The 22,975-nt window shown below is 51.2% G+C and overlaps 2 protein-coding genes across 3 annotated transcripts in view; one reads left to right on the forward strand and one right to left on the reverse strand.

Moving 5' to 3' along the window:
* Positions 1 to 2,731, reverse strand: part of RYR1 (ryanodine receptor 1) — a 116,670-nt gene extending 113,939 nt beyond the window's left edge. For both annotated transcript variants that reach the window (XM_036832499.1, XM_036832498.1), the window contains exon 1: positions 2,551 to 2,731. In XM_036832499.1, the coding sequence (XP_036688394.1) occupies positions 2,551 to 2,598 (48 nt within the window). In that variant the 5' untranslated portion in view covers positions 2,599 to 2,731. The remainder of the gene's footprint in view (positions 1 to 2,550) is intronic.
* A 6,948-nt stretch (positions 2,732 to 9,679) lies between these two features.
* RASGRP4 (RAS guanyl releasing protein 4) lies at positions 9,680 to 22,145 on the forward strand. Its single transcript, XM_036834655.1, has 17 exons — positions 9,680 to 9,776; positions 12,119 to 12,303; positions 12,724 to 12,829; positions 12,953 to 13,015; positions 13,628 to 13,759; positions 13,865 to 14,018; positions 15,106 to 15,279; positions 16,702 to 16,818; positions 17,659 to 17,934; positions 19,499 to 19,579; positions 19,659 to 19,763; positions 19,853 to 19,971; positions 20,082 to 20,226; positions 21,025 to 21,061; positions 21,164 to 21,298; positions 21,421 to 21,533; positions 22,011 to 22,145. The coding sequence occupies exons 1-17, from the start codon at positions 9,754 to 9,756 to the stop codon at positions 22,065 to 22,067; spliced, it is 2,022 nt and encodes a 673-aa protein (XP_036690550.1). The 5' UTR covers positions 9,680 to 9,753; the 3' UTR covers positions 22,068 to 22,145.
* The last annotated feature ends 830 nt before the right edge of the window (positions 22,146 to 22,975 follow it).

Consider the following 22,975-nt stretch of genomic DNA (forward strand, 5'->3'; position numbering starts at 1 on the left):
GGGACAGGGAGCCTAATCCCTACACCAATGATTCTCTAACTTTCTCCTGCATCAGAATGAAGGGGGGATCTCTCCTCGGCCTTTTGGCTAAGATCAAGTGTAGAATGAAGGGGGGTAGCCTGGTTAAAAATGCAACTTCCTTGCTGCCCCAGTCTCCCCCTCAACACCAAGAGCCTGATTCAGTAGATCTGGGGTCAGCAGGGAATCTGGACCATTAACCAGCCCCCAGGAGGTTTTGACATGGGCCATGCTTTGAGGAACCCCAGCCTGGGCAGGGCTGGATGTTGCCACCCATCAAAAGGAAATGAAATGAACTTGGGGGCCATGCCCATCATGCTTAAAAAGTGAAATAAAAGTAGAGCAAGAACAGAAAATAGCAGCATGCCCCTTGTGTTCTAAGGGCTACCTACATTTTATGAAACTTGTTTCAGTTAAAAATAGTTGTGTGCGAATGCACCTAATTTGAGCATAATAGCATGAATTGGAGGCAACCCAAATGTCCATCAGCAGATGAACTGATAAAAAAATTGTAGCATATTCACACAATGGAATACTACTTAGCAACAAAAAGAAATGAATTCTTAATACACACTACATGGATTAATGTCAAAAATGTTACAGTGTGCAAAAGAAGCAAGACAAATGAGCATATATTTTATATGAAACACTAGTTAGTGACTTATGGAATCTATGTTGACATAAAGCAGATGGGCAGGGTGATTACTGCAAAGAGCCAAAGGGAACTTTCTGGGGTAAAGGAAATGTTCTATTGATTATGATAGTGGTTACATGGGTGTGTACAGCTTGTCAGCTGTAACACCTAAAAGGGGTACAATTTATTGCATGTCAACTATAGCTGAATAAAGTTGACTTTTTATAACGTATGTGAATATGTGCATGTACTGGGTTGCAATATAAAATACATTTCTTATCAGTGGGATGAGATCCAAAAAGTTTGAGAAAACCACCACACAACCTCAGTAAAGTTCAGGAAAATGGACCCAGTCTGGGGCCAAGAGATGCCAAGGCCAGACTTCTAGAATCCAACACTGGCTAGCCAGGCAAGTCTGAGCTCAGTTTTCCTCTTATGAAAGCAGGAGGGCTGGCCCCCAGGGGCATCCAGAGATGACACTTCCTGGCCTTAACCTTGGTCATTGACTCCCACTCAGGCCTCAGTTTCCCTCAAAACTCCCAGGGAGATAAAGATAGGGCCCTACCTCAGAAGATAGGGCAGTGAGGATATAATTAGATGCCTCAGGAGGCTGAGGCCCTGGGCATGGGGCCTGACGTAGAGTGGCGGCTCAGGGGCTCAAGGCCATGGCCACGGTCTTATTAGGGCTGGGGAGGAGGAGAGAGCCCAACCCATGGTGTCTGCGAAGGGACTGGAGCCAGTGCAAGAGTCTAGGGTGAAGCTAGGCCTCCTCCCATGGCCGAATGTCCAGCTGTCCCTATCCTTCACTACCAGCCCCAGCTGTTCATTCCTCCCTCCCAGGAAACCAGAGCCGGCTCACCAGGGTCCTATTCTGGGGCCAGAATGCTGTGTCAGCATTTCCCAGGGCCTGGAGCGGGTGGGGAGGGGCTAGCGCAGGATCAGCAGGACCTGGCCCGGAAGAGAGAATGTCCCCTCCCATATTCACAGCCCCACACCCGGTAGAACCACTGGGAGGGAAAAGTGGGAAGGACTTCGAGATGGGCAGCCCCTCCCCCCATCCTCTCCCTGTCCCCTGCCCAGGCCCCAGAAAAGCGGACTATTCTGGGAGGGACACCTGTTGTTCCAATTCCCATCCCTGCCCCCCACCAGCCGAGGGTCAGAGATGCAGAGAGAGACAGAGTTGAAGACACAGTGAGAAACACAGAGGGCCTGAAGCCGAAGAACAAAGCCAGAGACAGAGACAGTGAGACAGAGATGGAAAGAGACAGAGACACAGACAATCCAAAGAGACAGATAGGGAGAGACACCAGCCAGAGACCATTAGCAGCCATATCTGACCCTCCTCCCCAAAACCAAGTGGGGGAAGAAAGAAGACCCAGAAACAGGGGGACCCTCAGGAGACCCTCAAGGGCTGGGAGTTCAAAGGAGTTGTGTCCTTCAGCCCACCACAGCCCTCTTCCCAAGAATTTAAATAGGTCAGAGTCTGGAGCAAAAAGAGAATTAGGGCTAAGTGGGGGGTGGGGGAGGGGGACAGCTAAATTAAGCTCAGGAATTAGAACCACCTTCCCCAAGTGCCTGCTTCCAGAGTGGTGGGAGGGGGTGCTCTCCCAGCGGCCCCCTTCTCTGGGACAAATCGCTAGTGTCAGAAGAGAGGGTGGAGGAGGGAGGATTCTCCTCCCCATCCTGTAGTCCCAGATTCTGCTAATTCTCTGACGAGAAAGATGGGGGAGACTAAGAGAGACAAAAACGGAGAAAGACGGAGTGACAGTCACCCAAAGGGACAGAGGAGAGACCCCAGAGTCTCAGAGACCACCAGCAATCAGGACAAAGACATCGGAGACAGAGAGACACTCAGACCAGAGAGATAGTCCCAGAGACTCCAACACAGAGATACGCACCGTCCGCAGAAACTGGACCTCATCCTCGCCCTCTCCTCCGTCACCCATGATGTCGAGGCCAGAGGTGCTGGGGCTGAGGTCGGTGACTAAGAGGAGGGGGCCGAAGGCTGGACGGGTGGGCTGGGGGTGAGTTGGGGTCGGAGACCTCTGCGGACGCCAGAGGCACCCGCGGCGTAGATGGAACTGCGTGGAGGACTCGCGTGCTGGACAGAGCTGGGAGGAGGTCCCCGCCCCCGGGTCCCCATTGGAGCAGGACGGCCAAGGCCCCGCCCCTTTGACGGAGCCCCGCCTACAAACCCCAAGCCTTGGCCAAAGGTGCGCTTGGGGTGGGGGGGCTTGGTGGAGTGTCTTTAAGGCAGCTACCCTCTCTCCCCCTTCGCGATAAGGAAGGTGCCATCATTCTATTTCACAGAGAGCAAACTGAGGCTCTGAATGGGGAAGCCCCTGCTTGATGTCATACAGCAGAGGGGATGCGCACTAGGTCTCCTGGCTTTAAAAAGCACCATACACAGTGATTAAAAATATGGACCCTGAGACAGACTGGATCCAAATCCCTGTCTTACCACTCCTTTGTGTGACCTTGAACAAGTCACTTCGCCTCTCTGTGCCTCAGTTTCCTCAATTGGTAAGGAGGATATTAATAGTACCTACCTCACAGGGCTGCTGCAAGGATTAAATTAGATTATTTGCAGCACTTAAAACTGTACCAATACAGATGCAGCCACTGTGGAAAACAGTATGGAAGTTTCTCAAAAAAACTAAAAATAGAACTACCACATGACCCAGCAATTCCACTCCTGGGTATGTATCCGAAAAAAAAAAAAAAACCCAAAACACTAATTCAAATAGATACATGCACCCAATATTCATAGCAGCATTATTTACAATTGCCAAGAGATGGAAGCATCCTAAATATCCATCAACAGATGAATGTATAAAGAAGATGTGGTATATATATACAATGGAATACTACTCATAAATAAAGAACGAAATTTTGCCCTTTGCAGCAACATGGATGGACTTGCAGGGCATTATGCTGAGTGAAATAAATCAGACAGAGAAAGACAAATACTGTATGATATCACTTACATGTGGAATCTAAGAAATACAACAAACTAGTGAATATAACAGAAAAGAAGCAGATTCACAGATATAGAGAACAAATTAGTGGTTACCAGTGGGGGCGGCGGGGGGCGGGGAAGGAGCCATAAAGGGGAGGGGAAGTGGGAAGTACAAACTACTGGGAGTAAGATAGGCTCAAGGACATATTGTACAACACGGGGAATATAACCAATATTTTGTAATAACTGTAAATGAAAAGTAACCTTTAAAAATTGTATTTAAAAACTACCTATACAGGGCTTCCCTGGTGGCGCAGTGGTTGAGAATCTGCCTGCCAATGCAGGGGACACGGGTTCGAGCCCTGGTCTGGGAAGATCCCACATGCCGCGGAGCAACTAAGCCCGTGCGCCATAACAACTGAGTCTGCGCTCTAGAGCCCGTGCTCCGCAACAAGAGAAGCCACCGCAATGAGAAGCCCGCGCTCCGCAACGAAGAGTAGACCCCGCTCGCCGAAACTAGAGAAAGCCTGCGTGGAGCAACAAAGGCCCAACGCAGCCCAAAATAAATAAATTAATTAATTAATTAATAATAAAAAAAACACTACCTATACATAGAAAATGTTAAGTAAGTGCTGCTAGCATCATCATGGTCTTCGTCATCATCATCATTATTATAAAAACTTATGAGGCAGGACTAATAGGCATAGTATCTACTATCTACAGTCTTTTGTGTGCCTGTCACATTTCAGGCCCTGGGCTATGACCTTTTCACTGCATTTCATTAGTTCTCACAACAATCCTGCTATTATTTACATTGTTTAGAGGAGGAAATAAAAATGTGTGGTCCTTGCCACGTATGGTTTTAAGGACACGACCTGAATAAACGAGGTACAGCCGCCTCCCCCACCGATATCTGTAGGTTTCCCATTTGCAGATTCAACCAACTGCAGATCAAAAACAAAATTTTTTTTAATTCCAGAAATTTCCAAAAAGCAAAACTTGAATTTGCCACAGGCCCGCAACTATTTCCATAGCATTTGCATTGTGTGTACAACTATTTCCATAGCATTTACATTGTGTGTACAACTATTTCCGTAGCATTTACATTGTGTGTACAACTATTTCCATAGCATTTACATTGTAATAGGTATTATAAGTAATCTAAAGATGATGTAAATTTTACCAGAGGATGTGCGTAGGTTTATGCAAATACTACACCATTTTATATAAGGGACTTGAGCATCCACAGATTTTGGTATCCAAGGGCGTCCTGGAACCAAACCCCTGTGGATGCTGAGGGGTGACTGTAGTTCTCACAGTAATCTTGTGAAGTCAGTACTTGTATGGTGCCCGTTTTCCAGATGAGGAAAGCTGAGCACAGAGAGGTGAAGTAACTTGCCCAAGGTCACACAGAGGCTGAGCCAGGGATTTGAACACAGAGCCAGGGTTCTTAACCATTCCACTATACTGTCTCTATATTTGCATAAAATCTCCCAGTTACAACAAAAAGCCACTTCACCAGGGCCAGGCTACACCCCCCCAGAATTCTAATCCTCTGTCTCCCCAGGGGCTGCCTGAGCCAATGAGGGCCACTAGCTGGGCCACCCTTATGCAGATGAGCACCCTGGGCTTTGTACGTAAGGGAGCATTGAGAGGGGCAATCAGCTCCTTCCTGTTCCTGGTCACCTGGGGGGAGGCGGGGCTGGAAGAGGCTTGGGATCTGGGGAGCTGGGGCCAAGGGCCTCTGCAGTTCCCTAAAACTGGCAGCTCTGGGGACTAGAGGCCCAACACAGGATGCCACACACACCTGGACCTCCTGCCAGGCAGGTAGCTTCATGCCTCTAGGCCTCAGTTTCCTCATCTGTCAACTAGACTAATTTAGGATAGTCCCCACTGCTTGGGGTTGTGGAGAAGATTCCATGAGGAAACCGATTAGCGCCTACCACATGGTAACTGATTGATACAGGGATCTATTAAAATTATTATTGGGACTTCCCTGGTGGTCCAGTGGTTAGAATTCCATGCTTCCACTGCAGGGGGCATGGGTTTGATCCCTGGTTGGGGTGCTAAATTCCCACATGCCGCGCGGTGTGGCCAAAAAAAAAATTACTAACATGTAATGGTATCTAATAAGTTATACAAAACAATATCTTGCAGTTCAATAAAATTATACATAAAATGTTAAGGTATAATAGAGTGTTACATAGTTAAATATTGATTTATTGATACAACTGTAATGGCACATACGTTTGTACCATATTATTAGATTATATAATGCATAATTATATAATTAGATATTTAGGCTAATATAATTATGTAACACAACGATATGTTTATCTGTCATACACTATATAATGCACACTTGTATATTAAATATGAAGTTTTCCCTCAGAGTTGTATATATAACAGAAAATTATTCTGTGTCATTGTGCATTACATCATAAGATATTAATAGCGTTTCCTTTTTCTGTCAGTCATCATTATGTGTTTTAGGACCTACCCATGTTGCTCTGTGGACACCTGGTCTGTGGCCACGGGGGTTTTGCAGGCCTCCCTGGTGACTGTCCCCTTCTGTTTATTCCCCCTCCCAGGCTGCCCCCACCTCCCCCAAAACAACATTGCAGTGAACGTCCTTGTATATGTCCCCGCGTGGAACTGAGGAAGAAGGTCTCGGTATGCACACCCAGGAGCTAACTGTGGGGTCACAGCTCCACACACACATTTAGTTTGACTGCAGCGCCAAGCGGTCCTCAGGAAGGGCTGTCCCCTATCAGTACATAAGGGTTCCTCCGTCCCCAAGGCCCCAACCTCCGCTTGGAATTTTTCCAACTTCTAATTTTTGCCAGACCAATAGGATGACTCACTGTCATTTCAATTTGCACTTCCCTGATCTCCTACCAATAATTTCTAGCACCTTCTCAGGTGCCTGTCAAGAGAGTTTTGGGGTCTCCTCCTGACCCTCATCCTCTTTGCCCATTTTTCTATCAGAGTGGCTGTCTTTTTCTCTTGCAGACTTGCAGCTGTCCCTTTTCCATTCTAGATATTAATCTCTCCTTGATTTTAAACTCTTTTTTTTTTTTTTTGGCCACACCACGAGTCATGCAGGATCTTAGTTCCCCGACCAGGGCTCAAACCCATGCCCCCTGCAGTGGAAGCTCGGAGTCTTAACCACTGGACCGCCAGGGAAGTCCCGATTTTACACATTTTAAATACTGTTTTTCCTCTCTGTCATCTGATATTTGTTCCATGGTGTCCTCATTAAAAGAAATCTTTATTTGGATGTTATCAAATGCATCCTGTTTCTGCCTCATGAGTTCTTGTGGTTTACTTCAGCAGTCTTTTCCTTTGCGGTTGTTGGTGTTATTGTTGGTATTAACCATCCCCGAGGGCCATGAGGGCGGCACACGTTTATACCAGTGCCAGGGACCTTTGCCTGTCTCCCTCTCTGAGGCTTCTCTGAGTCCTGGGGGCCTGGAGACACTCTCCCACTATAAGCTGGGCTCAGCCAGGGCTGTTACATCACCTCATGTAAAGCAGGTGCCGAGGAGATAGGCTGAGAGTCAGACAGACAGCACATCACGGAGAGCACTCTTGAGAGCAAAGGAGAGAGAAGAGAAAAGGCAGGTGGAGGAAAACATGGAGAGGGTCTGCAACCATACGGCATGGCGTGGAATGGAAAAGCTAAAGAGAATGGGCTCTGTGCTTGTCTAAATGTTCTGGCCTAAAAAAAAAAATCCATGGTGACTTCTTTCAGTGCAAAAATAGACTTCTAAAAGAGCTTTGGTTGAATGGACTCACTTACTAGGTTTGGCAGAATCATACTAAATACTGTGACCATTAATCCACTCTTGGGTGTCTACCCTACAGAACTGCACACCGCAATGTTCACCAAAAGTCAGGGGCTAGAATGACAGCAGCAGCATTATTCACAGCAGCCCCAAACTGGAAACAACTCAAATGTCCATCACAGGAAAATCAATCAATAAATCATGGACTAATCACATGATGGAAGACTATACAACAACCAAAGGAATGAGCTACAGCTAAATATAACATGGAAGAATCACAAAGACATGATGTTGAATGAAAGAAGCCAGGGACTTCCCTGGTGGTCCAGTGGCTAAGACTCCCCACTTCCAGTGCAGGGGGCCTGGGTTCGATCCCTGGTCAGGGAACTAGATCCCACATGCATGTCACAACTAAGAGTTCGCATACTGCAATAAACGATCCTGCATGCCACCGCTAAAGATCCCGCACACCACAACTAAGACCTGGAGCAGCCTAAATAAACAATTTTTTTTTTTTTTTAAAAAAGAAGCCAGGGCTTCCCTGGTGGCGCAGTGGTTGAGAATCTGCCTGCTAATGCAGGGGACACGGGTTCGAGCCCTGGTCTGGGAAGATCCCACATGCCGCGGAGCAACTAGGCCCGTGTGCCACAACTGCTGAGCCTGCGCGTCTGGAGCCTGTGCTCCACAACAAGAGAGGCCACAATAGTGAGAGGCCCGCGCACCGCGATGAAGAGTGGCCCCCACTTGCCACAACTAGAGGAAGCCCTTGCACAGAAACGAAGACCCAACACAGCCAAATAAATAAATATAAATAAATAAATAAATAATAATTAAAAAGGTGCTAATAATTAAAAAAAAAAAAAAAGAAGCCAGACAGATAGTTGTTTGCATTTATATACAGCTCAAAACCAGGCAAAACTACTCTGTTAGAAATCAGGTTACTGGTAACTTTTGGGAGATAGCACTGGGAAGGAACACAAGGGGGCTTATGGGGAATGGAAACGTTCTATTTCTTGATTTGTGTGAATGTCACAGGGGAATATTCGGTTTGTCACCATTCAACAACCTAAACACTTATGATCTGACTCTTTTTTGTACTTCAATTTAAAAATGTGTCAAAAAAATATGTCAAGCATGACACACTTAGGTAAGCGAACACAAGCATGCATACTCAGAAGTCGGTATTTCTATGAGCATGTGTCTATGTACTTAAAAGCACAGCCAACAGATCAGATGAAACCCAACCATGTATGATATTGGTCACCCCTGCCTAACAGGGACAGTGGGATGGGGAGGGGGCTCCCCAAGGGTTAACTTCCATCTGCAATGTTTTTATACTAAGATAAGAGTCTTTAAGATTATGTGAGGACTTCCCTGGTGGCACAGTGGTTAAGAATCCGCCTGCCAATGCAGGGGACACAGGTTCGATCCCTGGTCCAGGAAGATCCCACATGCCGCGGAGCAAATAAGCCCGTGCGCCACAACTACTGAGCCTGCGCTCTAGAGCCCACAAGCTACAACTACTGAGCCCGCGTGCCACAGCTACTGAAGCCCACGCTCCTAGAGCCCGTGCTCCGCAACAAGAGAAGCCAGCACAATGAGAAGCCCGCACACCGCAACGAAGAGTAGCCCCCTCTCGCCGCAACTAGAGAAAGCCCACGCGCAGCAATGAAGACCCCAACACAGCCAAAAAAAAAAAAAGTTTGTGTGAGAATTAAATGAGTTAATATGTTAAGAGCCCTTAGAACAGTGTGTGGTATACAGTAGGTGCTACATAAGGTTTTCTTACAATAAAAGGAATAAAGTGAAAATGTTTTCTGGGGTATAAATGGTATTATTAAAACTAAGCTAGAAATAAAAGAAACATAAGAAGAAATATACAAAATATTGTCTTGTGACTTTCCAATCAAACTGCTGTGCATTATTATACATGAATATGTCCTCATAGAAATATAGACTTTTCTTTTGAGTGTGTTTACACAAATGTGTCATATTAGGCATACTTTTTTTAAAAAACTGCTCTTATTGAAGCTTGACAGTGACAGAACAGAGAATCACGGGTCTGGAGACCGAAAGATGCAGGAGATAGAGTCCGCTGGGTGATTGGGGGTGGGGGCCGGCAGCACCGGAAACCTCAGCTTGAAGGGATCCCCATGTGGGGGGAGGAGGGACCTTTGGTCTCTCCCCAGCCTCTTCCTTCCCCCTGGCCTGGGGCTGGGTGGGGAGGGGCAGTTCCTCTTTCCTTCCCAAGCACCGAGGAGGCCCCAGCTCCCTAGGGGCTAAGAAGCTGGAGCATTGGCGAGGGGGGAGGAGCTGAGCCACACTCTTAAAAGACCCCTTCCCCTCAAGGAAGCATGAACAGGAAAGACAGCAAGAGGTGAGGGGACCCTTCTCCAAGAGACCAGGAGCGCCCTAAGCCCCTGGGTCTCGCTTGGGCTGCATGGGAAGTCTGGGGAGCTTCTAACGAGGGGCATAGGGTGTCGGGCTACTCTCGGGGCAGCAGCAGGAGCTGGGGGCGCCAGGTGGAAAGATGCTTCAGGGAGTCCAGAGCCAGCTCAGGCTGGGGCTATTTGCTTGGGCGTCTGTGTCTTATCCTTGCTCTTCTGGAATTTGAGCTGCTCTGATCCCATTCTCCCCGCGCCCTTCACGCCCCCATCCTAATTCCGTAGGCTGGGTGTCTCTGTCCTCCCTGGGGTCTTCTTGGCTGCCCCCAGAACTGGAAACTCCAGACTCCTGCAGGGCCCTGCCCCAGGGGAGGGGAGTGTGACGCAGGGCAAGGAGGCTCCCCGGCCTCTTAAGCAACTCCTGGCTGCTCCAGACGCTGCAGGGGGCAGAGAGTCCGAAGGTAAGGGCCTAGCAGCTGGCTATGCCAGCAGGTTCTGGAATCGGCTTCCTATCACCTGCCCTCCTGTCCTCACAGGGACCGTGGTGGCTGGGTCCATAGCCTAGGCAGCTTCTTCTGCCTCCCCCAGCATGTCTTTGATAGGCAAAGGGTCCCCTCCCTATAATCTCCAGGAGTTTAATGGTGGAGACCTGGCTGCCTCATTTTCTGGCTGTGTGACCTTAGGTAAGTCACTTACCCTCTCTGTGCCTCAGTTTATTGTGTCAATAGAATAATCATAGTCCCTCCTCGGAGGGACGCATGAGTCCTCGGTGGTACAGTCTAGACCTGTGGTTCTCAAGCTTGGGCACACATCAGGACCACCTGGAGGGCTTCTAAAACACAGGCTGCTGGGTCCACCTTCAAGGTGTCTGATTCTGTAGGTCTGGGGTGGGGCCTAAGAATTTGTATTTCTCTCAAGTTCCCAGGTGATGCTGTTGGGATTGGTTGGGGACCATGCTTTGGGAACCCCTAAACTGGATAGATGCTCAACCCTCTGCCCGGTACACATTCAGTGCTCAGTAATGCCAGCTGTTACTCGACAACATTCAATACTGATTACCGAGCCTTTATGATGCACCAGGGACACGGCAGTGCCGTTGTTATGGGGGTCTCCCGATTTCTGGTTTCACCCCCATTCCCCATGCCTTGCTTCTAGTTTGCTCCATCACATTCTCTCTCTGCATCTCATATTTAACTTTCTCACCTCTGGCCACTTAAGAGCCTAAGCAAACTAAATCCCTTATTTAGCACTTTTGAAGAGCAAGGCATTGAATGTTCATAATAAATTCTTGGGGAAGGTCCAAAGACGACTCTCATTTTTCACATGAGGAAACTGAGGTCCAAAGAAATTATGTGATTAACACAAAGTCTCACAGCCAGCATAAATTCCTCCAACCCAGTTTTGTCTGACTCTTGTGGAAGCCAAGGCCTTCTGCCTGGATTCTGCTCCCTCCTTCCTCTACCATCCCTGTGTCTCCATTACCCTCTTTCCCCAACTGGAACAAGAGCCTTGGGGAGGCACAGGGCAGAGTGAGGGTTATTTTTAAACTTTCCTTGAAGCTGCCTCAGCCCCTGGGACCGCGCCCAGCTCTGAAGGGCTCGGTGAGGCTACTTTGCACCTATATCTTCTCTCCAGGCTCCAAATCTAGGGACCCAGGCTTGCAGCTAAGACTCCAGTCCCACCGAAAGGCTGGCTTGGGGGAGGGGTGTGTCACCTTAGTGGCGGTCAAGGTGGGGGAGGAGGGAGAGATGGAATCTCAGGGGTCTGCTTCTCTCATTAGGGCTGGGGGGAGGAGGGGGTGGGTGTTGGAAAGCAAAGGGGAATTCTGAGGAGTGCCCCTGAAGGCAGAACCTCCCATGATTCCCCCTGGGGAGCATAAGAATAATTCTGGGGTCTTCTCCTATGATTCCCTGGGAGGTCAGGAGTAACCCGTCTGCCAACAGGAAGTCTCTCCCATGATGTCTTGGGACCCTACAGTCAAGGGGAACTGGGGGACAATGCCTGGAGGAGAGAGCTCTTATGATTCCTGGAGGGTCCTAAGTAGTCCTGGGGGTCTTCTCCCATGATTCACTGGGGGCGGGGGTTCAGGGTAGTCCTAGGGTTTTCCCCCCTGATTCCCTGAAGAGGACAGGCGTGACCCTTGGAGTTTACCTGTAGGAGAAGGCTCCCATGATCTGGACTACTCCTGGGGTTTTCTCCTATGGAACCACGGTAGGTCAGGACTAATGCTAGGACCTTGCCTTTAGGATGCCTTGGGGCTTTGGCGTCAAGAAGAATTCTGGGGGTCTGCCTCAAGGAAGGGGCTCCCATGATTCCCCAGGGAATGTGTCCACAGGAAGTCCCACCAGGAATGCCCGGGGAAGACAGGGGGACGGGGCCGGCCCCGACAGGCCCGCCGCCACAAGACGTGCCCCAGCCCCCGGGAAATCAGCAAGGTCATGGCTTCCATGGCTCTGGGCATGCTGAATGAGGGCGGCTGCAGCGAAGATGACCTGCTGGAGAAATGCATTCAGTCTTTCGGTGAGTGTCCCCTCCCTGGCCAGCCTCCCCAGTCCTGAGGTTGGGCCAAGCACCCACCTCTCTCTGGGCTCAACTTGAGGGGTATAAATAAAATAGAAGCAGGAGTACGTGGAATGAATCTCAATCACTACAGTAGGAATAAGAGAGACACCTACCTGCGTTTCTTTTTCCTGAGCTGCGGGGGGAGGAGGTCTGATGCTATTTCCATCTTCAGTATGACTTGCCAGGCACGATGCTGGTCCAGGCACAGTACAGACAAGGAAACTGGAGTGCAAGGAGGCCAGGTTGTTTGCCCAGGTTCATACATGGAGTCACTGGTAGAGCTGGGGTTTGAACCAGGCTGTCCAACCGGCTCTGGAAGCTGTGCAGTCCATTGCCCAGGGGCCATTCTGACACAGTGTCCCCTTCTCCTGCCTTCAGACTCGGCTGGCAGCCTGCGCCGTGGGGACCACATTCTCAACATGGTACTTGCCATGCACAGCTGGGTGCTGCCTTCTGCCCACTTTGCTGCCCGTCTGCTGACCTTATATCCTCCCGGGGCCATGAGCAGTGGGTGGAGGGCGGAGGGCAGAGATGAGAGAGCCTGGTGGGGACGGGGTGAGAAGGCAGGTCTGAGATGCTGGATAACAGAGCCTTGACCGGAACTTAAGTACCAGGAGGCCACAGGGAGCACACAGGAGCTGAGGAGGCTGCAGATCTGTCACCTGGTCAGGTAAGCCTGGGCCAAGACCTACACTCCCATGACCCAATATCCTCACCCTACTGCCCCCCCCAAAAAAAAACACTTCCCAGAGACTACCCATCCTGCTCCTGCAAATCCCACTCTGAGAATCCCCTGGCTTGGTCCCTAAAACCTCCCAGTTCTCTTCCTTTGAACCCTCACCTCTTAGAGACCCCTGACCAGATCCTATGGACCCTCTCCCAGCTGGTACCCCAAGACGTCCAGCTCAGATTCCTAAAACCCCGACCTCCCATATACCCCAGCCTAGTTTCTAAGACCCCCTCACTCTGTTCCCCCAAAATCTCACCCCTAGAGGCCCCCAACCTAGTTCCTGAGACCCATCCCCACTACCCTGCTTCCTAGCCATCCCACTTCCAAGAGATTCCCCAGTCTATCTGCCATAGATCCCTCAGCCTGTGTTAAGAGGCCCCCAGTCCTACTCCCAGAGATCCTCCCAGCCTGGTGTCTCTCTGAACCCTGGCCTTCCAGAGACCCCCTGCACACATTTAGAGACGCCCCCAAGCCCAGCACCTAGAGATCCCTCAGCCCAAGAGACCCCTTTCAGAGACCTGCCTCACTCCACCATCTCTAAACCACCCTCAGGTACTGGCTGACCCAACACCCTGAGACAGTGCATCAGGAGCCCCAGTTAGAAGAGGTTATAGGTCGCTTCTGGGCCACTGTGGAACAGGAGGGTAACGCAACCCAGCGGAGCCTGGGAGACTCCGCCAACCTGTGAGTCAGTCCCTTCCCCTTCCCTCCCACCCCCACTCTGCCTTCTCCCTCCACACTCCCACACCCTCCACCCCAGCTCCTCCCCCTGCCTCTCTTTGCCCCCAGGCTGAGCCCCGGTGGCCCTGGCCCCCCTCCCCCCATAAGCAGCCCAGGCTTGGGCAAAAAGCGCAAAGTGTCCTTGCTTTTCGACCACCTGGAGACTGAGGAGCTGGCAGAGCACCTCACTTACCTGGAGTTCCGGTCCTTCCAGGCTATCACGGTAAGGACGCCCCTCCTCCCAGCTGGGGAGGGCTTGGGGTGGGGTGAGGCCTGGCTGGGGCCAGGCAGGACTGAGGAGGACCCAAACTGTCAAACTTGGGTGCTAGAGGGTCCAGGAAAATGAGTTAAGCTGGCTGAGCACAGAGCCCCGGGTTCAAATCCCATCAGCCCCTTCCTACCTGTGTAACTTTGAACTAGTTTCTCAACCTCTCTGGGACTCAGCTTTCTCATGTGCAAAAAGGAGGTCATAATATTTCATTGGCTGGTTGGGGAAATTAATATGTCCATTTAAAAATGCTTGTCACAGTGCCTGGCACATAGTCAGTGCTCAAAATATTTTATTAATTGTTCATTTATTTGAGAAGCATTTAAATTCACTGTGCCTCAGCCCATTACCTGTAAAAGGGGGACTTAGTTCCTGCCTCAAAAGATCAGTGGCTGGTCCAGAGTAAATGCTATATAGTTGAACCATTTGAAATTGCCATATTTTGACATATTTTACCTACCCAAATGGTAATTTCAAATGCTTCAATCTATATATGTGTTTAGCTATTGCCATCTTGCCATCATTGTTTTGAGGGTACTTGGGGATCTGGTTCCTTAATGGGAAAATTTCCTGATTGTACACATACACACACACACAGTGCAGTGGATGTGGGTATGTAATGTTGACTCCTTGAGCAGAACAAATAGAAGTTAGTTTCGTGTCCTCTTCACCACCCTTCCCTTTGCTGACTATATACCAGTCAGGTATACAGTTAAGAGCAATAGACTGGGTTCCCACCCTGACTCGGGCCTGTGTGACCCTGGGCAAATTACTTAGCCTCTCTGTGCCTCAATGACCTCATCTCTAAAATGGGAATAATATAGTATTCACTTCATAGACTTGTTGTGAGGCTATGAGGAAGGGCACAGAATAGTACCCAACTTTCTTTAAACATTTCTCCTCAGATGGGAGAGGGCCATGGTGACCTCAGGGACATGTGATGGCTGAGCTAGGACATCAGAGGTCGTGACTGCTTGGGGATGGCGTGTGAGGGGCAGGGCCTGAGCGTGAGGGCCCACCCTGACACCCACCTCACCCCCAGCCCCAGGACCTGCGGGGCTACGTTTTGCAGGGCTCCGTGCGGGGCTGCCCGGCCCTGGAGGGATCCGTAGGTCTCAGCAACAGCGTGTCCCGCTGGGTGCAGGTCATGGTGCTGAGCCGTCCGGGGCCTGCACAGCGCGGGCAGGTGCTGGACAAGTTCATCCACGTGGCACAGGTGAGGTCCGCCCCGCCGCTCTGCCCACTTTCTGAGCACCTGCCCCGCGGGGCTCCCGGACGGTGACGTCACCATCTCGTGGCCCCTCCCGAATGCATCACGCCCCACCCTGGCCGCGTCCCCGCGGCCTCAGTCCTGTCGTTCTAACCCGGGACTGTGACGGCACTTCTTCCCTGGCCTTGATTTCACCACGTCCAACCCGCCCTGGCCCCACTCCTTGGTCCCAGACGTGGCAGTTGACGACGTTCCTCCTGACCCCGTCTCACAAGCCCAATGACCGAATATTCTATCCGCAGGGCAATGAAAGAGGAGACTCTTTCTTGCCCGCACCTTTGCGTCATCCCTACCCCGGTCCCTAGGCCCCAGCTGTTCCTTTAGGACAGTGACAGTATCCGTCCCCATCACTTCAGGTCTCCCTTGGCCCGCCCTTTCTCTTCACCTTCCCCCCTTTCCCCCTCCCCCTTTTCCCCTCTCCTTTCCCCCTCCCCCTTCTCCCTCCCCCTTCCCCCTCCTTTCCAGCTATGTTCCCTCCCTTCTGGAGAAAAGGGAAGCCCTCCTTCCCCCAGTGTGGCCACGCCCCTTTGCGTACTTCCTCGCAGACCACGCCCTGCCTCTGGCGTCTTCCATCTCCTTGCTTCCCCTGTCCGGCCCGACAGACCAGAGTGTTCTGGCATCTACATGGGGTCTCCCCGGTCTGAGCGTCTTCCATTCCTCCCTGGCCCCACCTTCTTCCCCAGCAACCTCCTCTCTTCAAACCTGAGAAAGGGGAGGGCTGACCTCACACCTGTCTCTCATATCTACCTGACCCCTCTGTATCACTCTGGACGATTTCACCTCTGCCCAGCTCCCAACTCCTGCCCAGAACCCAGGCCTTCTGGTCTCCCCTCACCTGGCTGACTCCCAGTGCGGAGGCCGCCTAGTTGTCTGACACCCTAACATCTGTCTGAATCCTCCACACCTGGCTGACACAGACCTGTTGAGTCCCCAAACCCGTCCAACACCCCATACTTGCCTGACTCCCCCCACTTTTTTTTTTTTTTTTTTGGCCATACCACGTGGCATGCGGGATAATAGTTGTCCCACCAGAGCTCCAGCTCATGTCCCGGCAGTGGAAGTACACGCTGAGTCCTAACCACTGGACTGCCAGGGAAGCCCCTGACTCCCCCCACTTTTATCTGACCTCACATTAGTCTATCATCTGCCAGTCTATCATCTGCCAGACCACACACATCTGTGTGTGATGCCCACATACCAGCTTGTGGCCCACTCCTGCCTGACACATCTCACCTATCTGATGCCTGCAGTGGCCCATCCCCACACATGCCTGACACCCCAACTCAATGGGGATGCTGTCATTTGAACCCCCAATTTGCCTGTCCTCCATGTGGTACCCACCACTTCTGCATCACCCTCCCTTCCTAGAGGCTCCTCCAGCTGCAGAATTTCAACACGCTGATGGCAGTCACTGGGGGCCTGTGTCATAGCGCCATCTCCAGACTCAAGGACTCCTACACCCACCTGAGCCCTGACAGCACCAAGGTGAAGTCCCACTGCCCTCCCCAAAGTTCCAGTGGTCAATTATCCTGAACCCACACACTTTTCCCCAGCCCCCTCCATCCCTTCCCAGGGGCCCTGGAGCCACCCAGAGGCCTTCTGCTCCTCCAAATCCGACAGACCCCCAGGCTTTGTCCTCTGTCATTCTTCCTCCCTCCTCATCCATGGTGCTGACCTCTCTCTACTGTGTGTCTGGTCCTGAGCAGGACTGGAGGGAGACAGATAAGAGATGCTAGCAGAGAACTGGCAGTCCAGGTGGGGAGTGAAATGATGCCCCCAGGGATGCCAACATTTGGGCCACCCATGGGAGGAGCATGGGTTGGGGGTGTCCTGAAAGTGTCTAAGGAGAGTGAATCGTTCATGAGTCTGGTGTGTGGCTGAGGTCAGGATGTGGCAGGATATTGGCCTGGAGATGCCGGGGCAGGGGCGGGGGGAGATCCTGTTGAGCCTTTTGCAAGCTCAACTAAGGTGTCTGGGCTTTATCTAGAGGGCAGTGAGGAGCTAGGAAGCGTTTGGGAATGCTGAGAGCACCCATGATCAGATTTGGGTTTTTGAAAAATCACTCTAGCCTGGGGAATGGGAGATAGTGGGGCCTTTCTGAGATGGGGGCCCAAGTGGAAGAGCAGTCTGGGGAGATGCTGAAGCCAATGTGGGACATGGAGGGGCTTGGGGAGAGGTCCAAAATGCCATTGGGCCCCTGGGGGGGTCCAGAGCCACACAGGATGCTGCTAGGTACTCCCCTTCAAGGAGCTAGGGGAACAGAACTGGCCTCCCCGATAACATGCCGCTCCCCCCCCCCCAAAAAAACATGCCCCTCCCACACAGGCCCTGCTGGAGCTGACTAAGCTCCTTGCTGCCCACAACAACTACGCCTGTTACCGCCGCACCTGGGCTGGCTGCACCGGCTTCCGGCTGCCTGTACTGGGTGTGCATCTCAAGGATCTGGTGTCCCTGCATGAGGCCCAGCCTGACAGGTTGCCTGACGGCCGCCTGCACCTACCCAAGCTCAACAGCCTCTACCTGCGGCTGCAGGAGCTGGCAACCCTCCAGAGGCAACACCCCCCCTGCAACGCCAATGAGGACCTACTGCATCTGCTCACGGTGAGCTGCCCTGAGCTGCCCAGGCTGAGCTCCCAGAGGCTGCACCTGCGGGGTACTGAGATTTAGGGTCTTGGGTGGGTGAGGGTCAGGATAGAACAGTAGAATAGCGCTGGAATGCATGGGCTTTGAAGCCAGAGCTTCTAGGGTGTTTTTGTTTTTGTTTTTTTCTGTGTGGTCTTGGGCAAGTCACTTAACCCCTCAGCCTCAGTTTCCTTAACTACAAAATGGGAATACGAATAGGACCTACTTCAGAGAGTGGTTGAAAAGAATCAGTAATATAATTCATATAATTCACATTAAGTACTTAAAATAGTATCTGGAACACAGTGAGCTCTATACAAGTAATGCACTTTTCCCCCAGTTCCCCCAGCAACTCAAGTATCCATTGATCTGAGCTCCAGAATTGCTTTGGGCTTTTGCACTCCTGAACTCCAAGGTTCTGAGCTTCTCATGCCACTAGTCCAAAATTCCAAGTTTTATCATATCCAGGAATCTAAGCAAAAAGCTAATAACAGTTATTGACCACTTATTATGTGCCAGGCACCATATTAAACAGTCCCCAGAGAGCACTTCATTCCATCCTCACAACCCTACGAGGAGGGGATCCTTATTGTGTCCATTCTACAGACTGAGAAACTGAGACCCACAGAGGTGAGGTCACTTGCCCCCTGTCCCACAGCAGGCCAGCTTCAGAACATGTATTAACTATCACACTATGTCCTAAGACTGCAAGTGTGCGATTCTGGCTATATTTTATTTTACATAGATGGATAGATAGGTAGATAGATGATAGATAGATAGATAATAGAGATAGAGAGGTAGAGATATATATATTTCATTCTAAAGAGCTATAAATTGAGAGAGACTGGGATTCTGAGGACCAGGTAGTCTAAGACTGAAAAGCTGACTTTCAGATCCTAGGACAGGACCACCTGCAAATTGAAAATGTGGGGCTCCTTGTTTGAAATTATTAAGAATTTCAAGATGGTGACAGCAGGGCATTAAATGAAGTGGAGGCCCCTCTAAGTGTGGGGCCTGCCTGTGAAGCTGGTCCTGCCTCAGGATGACTGGTGCCTAAGCTGCTCTGCTATGCTGACTCTAAGAGGCCATCAGCCCAAATATTTATTGAGCATCTGCTGTGAGCCATGCACTATTTTAGACAGTTAGGCTCACAGCAGTGTGCAACATCAGAAAAAAATTGCTGTCTTGTGGGGCTGACTTCCTAGTGGGGGAGATAGCCAGTGAAAAAAGTAAATAAGTAAATCATATGGTCTTTTAGATAATAAGTGCTATAGAGAAAATTAAAGCAGAAACAGGCATGGAAAGTGACAGGGGTTTGCAATTTTAAATAGGATCAAAAGAGCCTCAATGACAAGATGGTGTTTCTGGTCTAGGGGACCAGCGGTGTGCAGAGCGAAGGGAGGCTCAGTGGGAGAGGGGACCATGGGGGTCCCAGAGAAGAGGGGCTTTGGAAAGAGGAGGAGATTGGGGGTCCAGGCAGGCATGGGCTGTAGGTAGGAGGATAGAGACAAGGAGGGTCCGTAACGCCCTGCCCATCCTCCAGCTTTCCCTGGATCTCTTCCACACGGAGGACGAGATCTATGAGCTTTCTTACGCCCGGGAGCCCCGCTGTCCCAAGAGTCTGGTGAGACCCCAGCCCTGACCTCTGACCTCCAGCCCAAGCCTCTGCAATGACTAACTGTGACCCTCTGTCCCTGCCCCAGCCACCCTCCCCCTTCAAGGTGCCCCTGGTGGTGGAGTGGGCCCCTGGCGTGACGCCCAAGCCCGACAGGGTCACGCTGGGTCGGCATGTGGAGCAGCTGGTGGAGGTGAGGAGGAGCCCTGGGCGGGAGGAGGGATCTAAGACCGTGGGGCCCCTGACTCGGCCTTACTCTCCCCTTCCCATGCTCCTCCGAAGTCTGTGTTCAAGAACTATGACCCTGAAGGCCGAGGCACCATCTCTCAGGAGGACTTTGAGCGACTCTCAGGCAACTTCCCCTTCGCCTGCCGCGGGCTTCACCCACCCCCCCGCCAGGGGTAGGTGCTCCCGACTCCTGGGTTCCCTTAAGACGAGGACCTGGGGTATCCAGGACTCCTGGGTCTGGGAGAAAGGGGCCAGTCCTGCTGAAGCGCAGTCTCTCCCCCAGGAGTGGCTCCTTCAGCCGAGAGGAGCTGACAGGGTACCTGCTCCAGGCCAGCGCCATCTGCTCCAAGCTGGGCCTGGCCTTCCTGCACACCTTCCAGGAGGTCACCTTCCGCAAGCCCACCTTCTGTGGCAGCTGCAGTGGCTTCGTGAGCACTCCGCCCGCTGTCACCCTGAGGGACCCCTGGAGCGCCCTAACTCCTCACAGCCTGGGCTGGAAAAGCCAGCCCTGCCCTGGAGGGCTCACATTCCCCAAGCCCCGGATAATCCCCAAATTCCAGAAAATCCTCTAGCCTCAAATAATCCCCATATTTCACAGCAACCCTAAACAATGGATATTCCCTACATCTTGGATAATTCTGAAGTCTAGATAATGCTCGATTCCCAGACAATCCCCATCCTGGATAACTGCCAAACGCTGGAGAATCTACAAACACGAGTAGATTATCTCCAAGCAGAATCAATCTCCAAGTCTCTAGACCCCAGATAATTCAAACCCTGGATAATTTCCAAATTCAGGGTATCCTCAAACTCTGTATAATGGACAAATCTGTCAATCTCAAACCAAGAGCAATTCACAAACCTTGGATTACTTTCCAAATTTACTTTTTCATTCATAAATATATACTGGGCACCTGCTGTGTGTGCCAGGCACAGTTATAGGCTCTGGGTGGGTGGGAGCACAGGAGGAAACAGAACAGACACAATCCCTGCCCATAGAATTTATGCTTTATTAATTCCAAATTTTGTCCAATTCTCATATCACAGATGACTTTCCAAACCTGAGATAACCTCCTAATTCCTTTAGTCTCCCAGATCCCAAATAAGCCTCTAGCCTTGAAAACTTCCAAAACCTGAATTGTTTCCTCCAGACAGACCCCAGCCCCACCCCAATCACAGCCCTCCTTCCCCTAGCCTAGGTAACCTATTCTGCTTTCTCTTCCCAGCTTTGGGGTGTCACCAAGCAAGGCTACCGCTGTCGGGGTGAGCGGGGCATGGGTAGGGGGAGGGAATCCAGGACCCGCGGGCTGGAAGAATAGAGGACACAGACTGGGCCTCTGGCACTAACCTCTGAATTTCCCCCAGACTGTGGGCTGTGTTGCCACAAACACTGCAGAGACCAAGTGAAGGAGGAGTGTAAGAAGAGGCCAGGGGCCAAGGGCGACGTGAGCCCCCCAGAAGCCCCTGTCCCACCCACACCAGTTCCCCATGCCGGCTGTGGTAAGACCCAGGGTGTAGCAGTCCTGGGAAGGGGGCCTGGTGGATGGATGGAGATTAACTCCAAGGTCATGAGGTCTTTCCTACCATACCCACATCCCTCCCATCCACACGCCCACGAACAGGCTCTGAGGACAATCTCTCCTACACGCTATCCCTGGAACCTGAGACCGGGTGGCACGTTTGCCATGCTTGGACCCAGACAGAGCCCTCACACCCCTCCTGGGAACCAGAGACGGTGAGGAGGAGCTGCCCATACCCACAACTGGATACAGGGAGACCAGCCTATTTGCCTGGGGGAACCCAGACAGATTTGGGGAAGCATAGGAAAGTTAAAATATGCAAAAGTCCTCAATTGCTTGGGTAGGAGGGCATAGATAGTGGTTAATTTTTAATGTTAATAGAAAAATAGAAATTACAGTATGTTGTAGGGAGGGGAAGGGGTAACCACTAGTAGAAAAGAAAAGGGAGTTTAGGAAGAAAAAAAGAAAGACAACTGTAAGATGGCTAGAATAAGGCCAAATATATCAGACACTAATAGTGGAATAAATGCCACGATTCAAAAGTGGGGACTCTCAGATTGAGCTAAAAGAAAATCCAGAGGGGACATTCATCCATCCACTTTAACAAGTCTGGGTGAGGCTCTCCCCCTGCAGTGAACCATCCCCTGGACATCGTGCACTCCCCACATCACCCAGTGTCTTCCTCCTTCCAGGTCCCTCTGCCAGCGACGGCCCCATCACCCACCCAGTCCTCCAAGCTGAGTTCCTAGACGTTGCCTTGGTCTGCTCTCTCCCAACTCCCTCCACCAGAGTCAGTCTCGAGTCCTGTTATTCGGCCTCCAGGCCTCCAGCAGAACCCCCAAAGGCATCGCCTCCTTCCCATCCACACTGCCTTTGTTGAAGCATCCGTCGTCTCTTACTCCGAAAGAAAGTTACTTTCTTCTTTTGCATCAGAGTGGCTATTAATCGTACTCCCTTTTCTTGCATTTAATATCTGTGCAGCTCTGTGTTGGATGCATTTAGACCTAGGTATCATCTCGCCACCTCCTTAAATCTCCATTTTACAGATGAGGAAACAGGCTCAGTGAAGTTAAACTGCTCACCCAAGGTGGCAGAACTCCTAAGTGCTGGAGACAGGACTCACACCCAGGTTTGCCTGCCTCTAAAATGGAAGCTACTGACCAATATGCTACACTGATGTCAGCATGGGTCAGGAGGGGGACGGTACAGGGTGGGTAAAGTTCCAAACTCTGGAGTTCCAGAGACAGGACAGAAGGCCAGAGGAAGGGTGGAACAGGGAGGGAGCCTTTGAACACCTGAGTCCAATCACATCCCTCCTCTGCTCAGAGCCCTCCCATGGCTTCATCTCACTCAGGGGAAAAGCCAGGGTTCTCGCTGTGGCCCCCCCAGCACGATCTGCCCCCATCACCTCTCCGACCTCCCCTCCCACCACTCACCCCCTCACTCATCCGGCTTCAGCTACACTGGCCTCCGATGGTCCCTGATCATGCCCCAAAATACTCCTACCTCAGGACCTTTGCACTGGCCACTCCCTCTGCCAGGAAGGGAAGGCTCTTCCCCAGAGGTCCACATGGCTCCCTCTTTGGGACTTAGCTCAAGTACCACCTTCTCAGTGAGGCCTCCCCTGATCATGCATAAAGGTGCAATCCTGCCATGG

This window comes from Balaenoptera musculus, chromosome 19 (genome assembly GCF_009873245.2).
Source record: "Balaenoptera musculus isolate JJ_BM4_2016_0621 chromosome 19, mBalMus1.pri.v3, whole genome shotgun sequence".
Lineage (NCBI taxonomy): Eukaryota > Metazoa > Chordata > Mammalia > Artiodactyla > Balaenopteridae > Balaenoptera > Balaenoptera musculus.